General features: G+C 39.0%; 1 protein-coding gene across 1 annotated transcript in view; it reads right to left on the bottom strand.

Moving 5' to 3' along the window:
• Positions 1–2,449: 2,449 nt before the first annotated feature.
• LOC126149128 (uncharacterized) overlaps positions 2,450–11,298 on the bottom strand; it is a 163,759-nt gene continuing 154,910 nt past the window's right edge. Inside the window, exon 6 of the mRNA XM_049915796.1 lies at positions 2,450–2,845. Within this exon, the coding sequence (XP_049771753.1) occupies positions 2,618–2,845 (228 nt within the window). The 3' untranslated portion in view covers positions 2,450–2,617. The remainder of the gene's footprint in view (positions 2,846–11,298) is intronic.

Below are 11,298 nucleotides of genomic sequence, written 5' to 3'. Positions count from 1 at the left end.
TAACGAGTTTGTTATACAGGGTTTCCCACTCGAAAGAGGCCCTACAAACAAACATTTGCTTAAATTAGACTTAAAGGCTTTGCATAAAAATCAGAAACTGAAGTGAACGTATCACACGTTGTTCATGGGGAAATAAAAGTGAATCACAAAAGGTGCTGGAAGTGACCGCCCTCGACTTGTAAACACATTTGAAGACGACGCTGCAGATTCTCTAATGTTGCTGCCACAACCTTTGGTGTCACTGCCTGGATTTCACGGACTATGTTCTCTCGTAAATCTTCCAAGTTGTGTGGTTTGCTCCTGTAGATCTTGCCATTTAGACCACCCCAGAAGAAACAGTGAGTAGTGTTAAATGAGGTGATCTTGGAGCCACAGTTATTGCGAAATCACTCTGCCGGGGAAAAAACGATTCGACATCAGCCATGGTCAGTCGAGGCGTGTGGCATATGGCGCTATCTTGTTGGTACCAGCCGAGGGTAAGTTCTTCTTCATCCAACTGGTTCGTAAATTCCTGAAACATTTCGATGTAAACTGCATTTGTCGCAGTAGACTTGAAAAAGATTGGTCCGATGATGTGACTGATTTTGCACTCAACACGCCGATATTTTGTTAATACAGGGACTGCTCGGCCGGTGTATGTGGACTTTCATTACTCCAAAAACGTGTATTTTGAGCGTTTACGTAATCAGAGAGTTGGAACCACGCCTCATCATTGAACTACGTGTACAGCAAAATTGCTGGCCTCTGAGAACTAAACTGCTGAAACCAACGGCAACATGTAATACGTGTTTCTTTGTCACTGACATTCAGTTCCTAAACAACTGTAAAGCTGTATGGTTACATGATGGCTTTCTTCGCAGCTCTGTGATATGTGCTCCATGACATTCCACTTTCCTGAGATAAACATCGAAAAGATTGCAGGAGAGGCCAACTATCGTTGTTTCACGTCAGTCACATTTTTTTCTGATAATGGTTGCCGTCCCACGCCGTGAAGGTACAGCACCGTTCCACTGCTGTCCATCTTGTCCACTATGTTTTGTATGCACCATTGATACGGTATATGGGGTCACCAAATCGTTCAACAGACGTTCGCTGACGTATCGTAAGGGAACCAGTAATCCAATATTGTTTCACAAGAAACACGCGCTCTTCGACAGAATAGCGATAAACTGTCACTGAACACCGAACTTCAGCCATAGTGACGCGCGGAAACACACTGTTGCGTCAGACGATGACGGTGCAATTTCAGCGGAATTGCTGCTTATGTTTGTGGGGCCTCTTTCGAATGAGGCACACGGTAGAATTGATTAGCAATAGCATTGTTGATCCGCAATAGCGTTTATATCATCACGGAACGAAGGTGACATGGTGCTTTAGCTGCCTTGCCCCACTACGATTCTGCTGGGGTCCACTGTCTGCCTTGCCAGTAGCGCCGATGTCGTGTTTTCCTCTGACCCACTCTCGACGGTGAAATGTTTTTCCTCGTCCGCCTCGTGTCAACACAGTCATAATGTAGGCTAGGTAGCTTCGTCCTGGGGCTTCTAAAATTTTAACCGTTTGCTGCCTTGCACAAGTTTGGCATGCAACAATATTAACAACAAGCAAAATTTATATATTGGCTATTGTTCCTGGAGCTGAAGTTTTAATTGTCAGCAGTGTATTGCCACATCTGAAGCTATATGTAACTGGAGAAGGAATGGGTTAAGTCAGGCGGAGGTGGATATCATATGCGTAAATTAAGTTGACACTCGGCGCGGTGGCCGATGGGAGCGACAACATCCATACATTTTAAAACGTCCACGGATGGCTAAATAAATAAATAAATAAATAAATAAAAAGACCATAAATGGGAAATGCCTTTACGGTCGTCCCCATCGACCTTCACGCCGAATGACAACTTAGTTCGCAGGTACAGTAATTTGCAGGTCTTCCAGAAATTTGGACAAGGAAGAATGACGTGAAAGACGATTACGTCGTGCCTTTTTGTGCTAAACACTATTAGGGATAGAACTGTTCACTTTCTCTTGGTAAATGAAATAGAACTCGATACTCGAAACAATCGAAAAGGAAAATAAGATTTTACATATAAGAAGCGAATTTTGTGTACATATTATTTTTTTTCACCTATTGTGGATCTCATTAAGCACGAAATGTTTCCAGCGTACTGTACAGCTGCTTTTTCTAGTGGAATTCAGACTGATTCCTTTATCCGTAAGTACGAATTTACGAGTCCTGTGTTTATAATAGCTCGATAATATGACGTGATAAATGATGTGGTCTCCTAGTGTTTTTCTATTAAGCAACTCTAATATTTTCATTAACATCATATGATGATTTCATTGTTAACTAAGTAATTAATTTTGTAATTCGTAACTGAATTGAATATAATACTTAGGAAAAACATGAAATCCTACAGAAACATAGGAGATTAAGAATGAATACATTTCAATCGACAATCATTGATTTTTATTTAGAGTCTGTCATACTTTTCTTACCGCTTTCTTCTTTTATTAATTCTAACGGTGTGTGTTTTTTAAGAAGAATATAAAGGAAACAAAAAGGGCTGTATTACATATCATTCATTGACCGTATATGAGACCCTTACATACATTTTATCTCATTTGCCACCTAAACAAAACAATGTTATACCAGCTTTGCATAGCAGTTGGTTCAACGTGATCTGGTTCTTCTGAAATAAATCATTAGCAGTTTCCTTCAGAAGACATGTCACTTTTCCTAGAAGAGGATCTTCTGCGAGTTCAAGTAATGTTGGGATAGCGTCTTCTAGGACGAGGTTGAAGATTTCGCCTAGTTCTTCATCGCCGAGGAGACCCGTTATGTTTATCTGTAAAGTGAAAGAAAGTTCTGTTACTGTTTGACTCTAGGTTAACCATCTCATATGTTAAATGACTAAAAATAGCAAAAGAGTAAAATTTTGATTTTAAGTTACAGTCCGCTACACAACTGAAATTTACAAATCACTGATCTGTGAAAGTTCAGCTGAGTGTGGATAGGATTCTCCTATACCCACGGAGATCGTTGCGACCATTATGTTTCGCAACACGGAAGGCAAGGTGACATATCTGTAAATGTAAGCGTTCGCGAAAAATGTGTATGGCTTCATCATACAACAAAGAATTCGGCAGCACAACAGAAAACAAAGTCAGTGAGTACGCTAGTATCCAAAGTTATCGTAATCAGAAAATGAGAGTATATTTTTTCTATGAAAATAGTAATGGAGCATTTTGGGCGTTGATAAAATTACCTGAAGAATGAAATTAAAGAAATGAGGCTAGTTACTATATTTCTACAAGCCAACTGACTGTGCTCCATGAACATTATGTGTGAAAGATAAAACAACAGAGTTACAATTAATTACAAGACATATACGATACAATAGTGTCTGAAAGATGTAAACAGGAAAGTTATAAGACCAAGAAACTAGAAAATAACAACCTAATCAGCAAAACACGCAACAAACACTTCAATTGTCCTTTCCAGCCCTAAGCGACGTATTCCTATCATCTGAGGATTAGAATATGCCTCCAAGGTCCGACGGAATCCCTGTCAGGTTCTATACCACTCGGTTAACCACAATTTACCTAATTACCTCGAACAAAAAACAGTGCCCAGTACTTAGAAAAAAGCGCAGGTCACATCCGTCTACAAGAAAGCTAGCAGAAGTAATTCACAAAACTACAATCCAATATACTTGCCATCCATTTGTTGTAAAATCTTAGAAGATACTCTGAACTCAAACATAATTAGATATCTCGAAAAGATGGACATTCTCCAAGCCAACCAGCATGGATTCAAATAAATGTCGATTATGCGAAACCAAACTCTTTTTTTCTCACATGACATCCTAAAAGCCACTATTCAAGGCAGTCAGGTAGATATACTATTTCGTGATTTCCGAAAGATATTTCATTCCGTTCCGCATCTATACTTATGATCGATAGTACGATCGTATAGGATGTCAAGCGAAATTTGTGACTGGTTGAGGATTTCTTGATTGGGACGACACAGCATGTTATGTTAGACAGATGGTCACCCACAGCAGCAGAAGTAACTTTATGTGTGGCCGGGGAATTGTGTAACGCGCCTCGCTGTTCATAATGTGTGTTAAAGACCTTGCAAAAAATATTAACAACTTCAGACATTTTGCAGGTGATGCACTTATCCACTATGAAGCACTGTAAGAAGCTGCATAAATATTCAGGCAGATCTTGGTAAGATTACAAAGTGGCGCAAAGATTGGCAAATTGCTTTAAACGTTTAAAAATGTAAAATTGTGCACGTCACAAAATGCAAAAAAAGAAACATATTTCGAACGACTATGTCAGTGAGACATGGGTAGAATCGTTCAACTCATACAAACATCAGGATGTAACAGTCTGTTCGGATACGAAACGCAGTGAACATGTACCCCCAGTGGTAGGTGAAGTGGGTGGCAGACTGCTGTTCATTGGTAAAATACTTGGGAAATACAGTCAGTCTACAATGGACTGCCTGCAAGACACTTGTGTGACATAGACTACTGTTCAAGTGTGTGGGACACATACCGAATACAATTAATGGGGAATACTGAACAGATACAAGAAGGGCATCACGAATGGTCACAAGTGTGTTCGGACGATGGGAAGGAGTCACAAAGATGCTGAAAGAAACAGGGAAAACGCTTGAAGGCAATTGCAAAATATCTTGTTAAACCTAATTAGAAGTCTTCTATAATCAACTTTAGTTGATGGAACTAGGAACATACTAAAAGCCACTACGTATGGCTCCCACAGGGATCGCGAGAGCAAGATTAGATTACTTACAGCGCGCAAAGAGGCGTTTAAACAATCATTATTCCATTTCTACTTACGTGAACGGAACATGATGAAGACGTAATACCTACTGGAACGCGATACACCCTATGCCATGCATTTGACGGTAGTTTCCAGAGTTTGTATGTAGATGCAGATGTAGCTGATGGCTTACTGAAAAAGCTAAACCGGTTGCGATACAACTGGTGCCATCTGAGGCTGAAATATGTAGCAAAAGTTTTTTTTTTTTTGTACAATGGACATTCAGTTTAAGACGTCACAGTGATCTGGTCAGTCAATAACCTCGTTCTGCCAATGTAGGTACTTGTTTCAGTGAGAATATGAATTGAGTAACAGGAGAGGCATGTTGGGGCAGAATGCATATGAGTGCGATCGTTTATTTAAGAACGTTTGGTGAAAACCAGACAAGCACATCGAAATATAGGAGATAGTTGTAGATATGTACACGGAGCAAGCAGTAAACGAAACCAAAGAAAAATCTATAGTAGGAATTAAAACTCAAGGAGGAGAAATAAAAACTTTGAGGCTATCCGATATCATCAAAATTCTGTCAGAGACAGGAAAGGCCTTGGAAGAGCAATTCAATGGAATGGACAAGGTCTTGAAAGGAGGATATGAGACGAACAACGAAAGCAAATCAAAGATAAAGGAATGTAGTTGTATTAAATCAGGTGAGACTGAAGGAATGATTAGGAAACCAGAGACTGCAAGTAGTAGATGTGTATTGTTTTTTGGGCAACAAAGTAACTGATGACGGCTGAGAAGATATAAAATGTAGAGTGGCAATAGCAAGAAAAACATATTTGAAGAAGAGAAACTTGTTTACATCAAATATAGATTCAGGTGTTAGGAAGTCTTTTCGGGAAGTATTTGTACGGAATGTAGTCATGAATGGAAGTGAAACATGGACCATAAGCAGTTTAAACAAGAAGAGAATAGAAACTTTTGAAATGTGGTGCTGCTGGAGAATGCTGAAGATCAGATGGGTAGATCACGTAACTAATGAGGAGGTACTGAATAGAATTCGAGGGGAAAGAAACTTATGGCACAACCTGACCAGAAGAAGGGATCCGTTGATAGGGCATATTCCGAGATATCAAGTAATCACCATATTTGTACTAGAGGGAAGTGCTGAAGGTAAAGCTCGTAGAGAGAGAGAGAGATCAAGAGATAAATGCAGTTAGCAGATTCAAAACAATGTAAGTCGCAGTGGTTATTCGGAGATGAAGAGGCTTGCACAAGACAGAGTAGCATAGAGAGCTACATGAAATTAATCTTGGGACTGGCAACCACAACAATGATAGTTGTGAAAGTGCAAAATCAGTCATGGATCAGTTGTCAACAACGTGCAAGACATTTTGAACACGATAAATGTTGCCGCCCGGTGGATTTTTCGAGTGCCCAAACACATTCAAAAAGCCCGCTGAACCAATGTAGCAGCGAAAATGTTCCAGCTGTATCGGGCTATAACACTGCAGCAGCATTTACGTAGCTTGTACTATGAAATACCAAATTTGGTTTATTACGTAGTATGTCCCCGACTGAACAAATAGTCCTGTCACGGAAAAGCCACGTATAACACTCCTAACTGCTACTGCTATACCTTAACCTCAAAGCTGGAGGCAGTTTGCAAAACAGAATTATTTTGTTATGGCAATTATGGTATAACGCAACAGAGCAGTGTTACCCTCTGAGAGGAATTTTGTTAAGTTACTGTTCAAATATTCACGTAATTCTGACTTTCATTTCCGATAAGCCACCTCCGTTAGGTACAACACGGTCAACATAACAAAATTCCTCTCAGAGGGTAACACTGCTCTGTTGCTTTATACCATTATCACTCTAACAAAATAATTCTGTTTTGCAAATTGCCTCCAGTTTCGAGGTTATGGTATAGCAGTAGCAGGTGGAAGTGTTATACGTGGCGACCGTGACAGGACTATTTGTTCAGTCGGGGACATACTACGTAATAAACCAAATTTGGTATTTCATAGTACAAGCTACGTAAATGCTGCTGCAGTGTTATACGTGGCGACCGTGACAGGACGTTGTTCACTTTGCATTCTCGGACGAAAAAAAAATTATAAGTAGTTAGAATTTTACAAACATAGAGTGAACATAAAACGTCCAGCGGCACGAACCTGTACATTAGTTGACAGAACGGATAGTGAAAGTTCAGCTTAAATTGAAAATAAAAGGTATCAGTACTTAATAATAGCTAAAATGGACAGGAAACTAGAAATAAATCTAGACACGCGAGAACAGAATGCAACCGAGAGCAGTTCAGGCAGCACACCAACAGATGGCATTACGCGCGAGTTAAATTACGTACGGTACCACGCCGATGTCAATAAACAGATAGAAGCTATGAATGTCGCTCGTACTAAGGAAGACAATATGAGCGATGTTGTGGAAGACTGGCTATGTTAATGAATCGCGGGATATGTTCGAATCACCAGAACTGAGAGGGAAGTAGGACTCGAACCTGGAGATGCGGTAGAAACCAAAAGTGAAAAGACACCAGATCTGACTGATTTACTTACAATACTGTCTGCACAATTTGCAGCACAAAATGACAATATCAATGACAATATTAAGGCACAAATTACAGCACACAGTGATAATATTAAGGCACAAATCGCAGCATTGGGGCAACAAAGTAAACAAATCGAAATGCAGGGTACCAGACTTAGTAAACAAATTGAAAAAGTCAACTCAAGGGTAGGAACAGTGAGTAATGAAATCAAAAGTATTAAAAGCGAAATTACTGTCATCAATGGCAATATTGCCAATGTACAACGACAAATTGATGACATTAACGAAAGATTTGACTCTTAAGTAATTAAAATTCAAGATCAAATAGAACCCTTAGTCTGTACTAAAGTGGACGAAAAGGTATTCGGTATTAAATCCGAAATACAAACAGAATGTAACGCGGAATTTGCACAGATTAAACAATCTGTAACAGAAAAAAGTAGGGAACTAACCAAACAGATTGTTACTTGCGAAAAGAAGTGTGAACATAACACTTCACAAATCCAAGGCAAAATATATGACTTGGTAAGAAAATTACAATCAGGACCCACACATTTTACTGAAAAAATGCCTTTCAGTAAAATATTAGAGGGCGAGGAAAAATTCGACCCAGCAAAGAGACATAACGGCTGGCACTCCCTAGACTTTGTGAAGAATTGCGAAAGAAATTTTCCTGAATACTTGTCTGGCCAGGAAAAAATTAATGTTGTAATCAGTGCATTAACGGGAGAAGCAAAAAGGTGGGGGTTGAATCTTGATACTAACCAGATGTCTTTTGAAACCTTTAAACAAAAGTTTATTGTCGAATACTGGTCAGAACAAAAACAAGACCGGTTGTGGCGTGAATTTCTAATGGCCAGACTGTATGATGTCAGAGGTAGGCAAACCATGAATGAGTTTTGCGAATCATGGTACAGAAAACTAATACACCTAAAAGCAAGAAGAACTGAAGCCGAGATCGTTTGGGTTCTTTGGCAGAAATTGCCTGAGGATTCTAAACGATATGTTGGGAGTACCCATAGAAGTTTTTCTGCCTTTTTGGAAAGGGTCGAGGATGAAGATCACTGGCGAAGAAATCGCGAATCTCGTCCCCACAATAACAACAATTATTTGCGAGAAAGTAATGACCGAAATGAACGACCTGAAAACGAAAGATATCGTGTAAACGCAATTCAAAGAGGTCGTGCGAGAGTTAGGGGGAATTGTACGATGTGCGGTAGAGGATACATGGCGCGGAATTTCCAAACTAGAGACGAAATGGAAAACTGAAAACCGCGTGTGTTACGGGCCAGATTCACGCGGAAACTGGTTTTGGGCCCAAAGAAAAGATGTCAAATATTAGATTCGAGAAGGAAAGATGTAAACTATGGGGCAGGAAGGTTAAGGACGCGCATATGAAAGACGGGCGCGGAGTGATACATAGTGGCGTTCCCAGTGCAAACTCATGTGACCGTTCGTGCTCGGCCCAGCGCTTGCTGGAGCACCGTACATTGCACTTGGCAGCACATACAAATGGCAGACGTCAGAACAAGATGGCTGCCGTAGAGAGAAACAGAAGAGGCGGGATCGGACACTTCCGTTGGCCGGTTTCAGTAGTAGATGAACGTAGAAATGAAAATAAAGTTAATATGTCATATGATAAAGATAACTCAGTATCGGAATCGTGCGAAAAGACTTTATTAAAGGAAGAAAGGGAGACAGAAAAGGAGAGTGAAAACGGGAATATTTGTACTGTTAATGATGTGTCTGAGGTAAAAGATGTAGATGTGGGGGAGGTTATGATGAATAAAGAGGAAAGTAAGGTAGAATACGTCACGCAAAAGACGTGTGCACAATTATTAATAGATGAAAATGAAGTAGAGGAGGACGTTAGTAAACATTGCATTATAAGCAGTGCAGATGAAATTATTGTTGATGGTAAGGTATTTTGTGGTTCTGATGCAGAAGAGACTAGTAGGAATTTCGCACGGTTATCTGAAATTGACAATAAAGGAAACAGTGAAATGAAGGTTATCGAAGTATATGACGGTTATACTAAGTATGAAGTTAAGGCTGAAATCGTTCAAAGTGATACAACAGAAGTGCCTGAGTCTCCAAACGATGTGCAGTGGTTAGAAAATGAGTCGAAAATCGAAGTGGCTGAAGCATCTAGTGATAATCTGCCTCACTGTTTAAAAGTTGCTTTCCTGCTCGAATCTGATGACGAAAATGAAATCAGTGGTAGTTCAGATGATGAAAGGTGCATAAATACAGACGAAAATGATAATACTAACTTTCCTTGTTGCTTAAAAGTGACTAACTCGAATGAATCTGGTTATGAAAGTGAAAGTAATGATGAACCCAGTGAAAATAGATTCTCAGGTATTAACGAAAGTGAAACTGGGTCTAAATCGGAGAGATCACTTAGTAATGTTGCACAGGGGCATGATATGCATGTACCTCCTGATAACACTGTACTAGGGCAAGCTTTAACTAATGTTTTGAAAGAGTGTGAATTACAGGAACAAAAAGAACCACCTGAAAAAATGATAGCAAAACAGGAGATGATGTATCTTGCTAAAGACTTTGAAATTCCAAAACCTAAAAAACCACCTGATGAAACAAAACGTTGGCAAGATCTGAATAGCTTTGTGAAACATGTAGAAAACAGAAGGCCTAAAAAGCCACCAGACTTAGTAACTGTTTTATGAACCATAAAAGACTGCCTGGTTAATAAAGAGACTGGGGGCAGGCTGCTGTATGTATATATACAGTTAATGTAATGCGTGACTTTATTATTATTATATCTGAGTGTTACCTGAAAATGAATTATTGTTTTGTTGATCGTGAGGCCTGTGGCAGGTTGTTGTTTATTTACTGTAGTGTAATGTTTGACTTTGCTTAGGAACTGTTTATTTTCAATTGAATACTAATTGTTGCCAGTCTAATAATGAAGATACGGGGCATGTAGAGTGAAAAACCTGAAAACTTTATGAATAATGATGATTATGGTAACTTTATGTAAGTGCAAAGAACTCCACAAGATAATAATTAATTTCTAATATACTTAAAGACCAGAAAGGGCTTATGTTTGCACCATGTTGTGTATTTAAAGGTACATGTCCTCAGATGAGATTTGTTTAACCCTCAGGGGACATGCACTCTTTGCATTGTCAGGTGCCTGACGAGCACCAGGGATCCGAGTCATTGCCAGCACTACTTCCGGTTCTTTTCGTGCTGCCAACCTCCTTCTTCATCATTCAGAACTTTTACTATCTTCTTTCCTTCTTCTCTATCAGAGTAATATGAATAGTGTTGAAATAATGTAAGAAGCTGTGTGTTGTTTGTGGACAAGAAATGAATAATTAAATTGGGTACACTAGAAAATGACCAATATGAATGTAAGCATTGTGGATATTGTTAAAGAGAAAATGTAATGGAAAAGTAATTGGAATGAGAAATATGGATGAGAAAAGAATAGCTTACTGAAAAGAAAAGGTAAATGAATGCCATAATATGACTGAATGTAAATGTTTTTTTTTCTGAAAATAGGGATAATTATGATATTGAAAAACTGTATATGTGTTTAAAACTGAGGAGATGAACCTGACTGATGTATGTGAAAATAGGTATGAGAGGCATGTGTCTAGTACCACAAAAGGTAGGCAGATATCACTTACAGTAGGGTGTAAAATTATTGTGCTGATCTTGACATATTTGATAACCTAAATGTGTAATTAAACTTGATATTGACTATAAAAGAAATATTGATGAGTAAGAATATGGGGAGAAAAACCACAAATCTGGTATTCTCAAGTAACTCCTGAGCATTGTCATTATACCAAAAATGTCATTTAAAATTTACTTGATTAATGTATATGTTACCTGATGTCATTTGAAAAGAAATGGTTTTGTTACCAGTGTCTAATTGCTGTTTCAAAGTTGCAGGTTT

Source organism: Schistocerca cancellata, chromosome 2 (assembly GCF_023864275.1).
Source record: "Schistocerca cancellata isolate TAMUIC-IGC-003103 chromosome 2, iqSchCanc2.1, whole genome shotgun sequence".
In the NCBI taxonomy this organism is placed as follows: Eukaryota; Metazoa; Arthropoda; class Insecta; order Orthoptera; family Acrididae; genus Schistocerca; species Schistocerca cancellata.
Note: the sequence above shows the minus strand (reverse complement) of the source record. Positions and strands in the feature narration are given on the sequence as shown.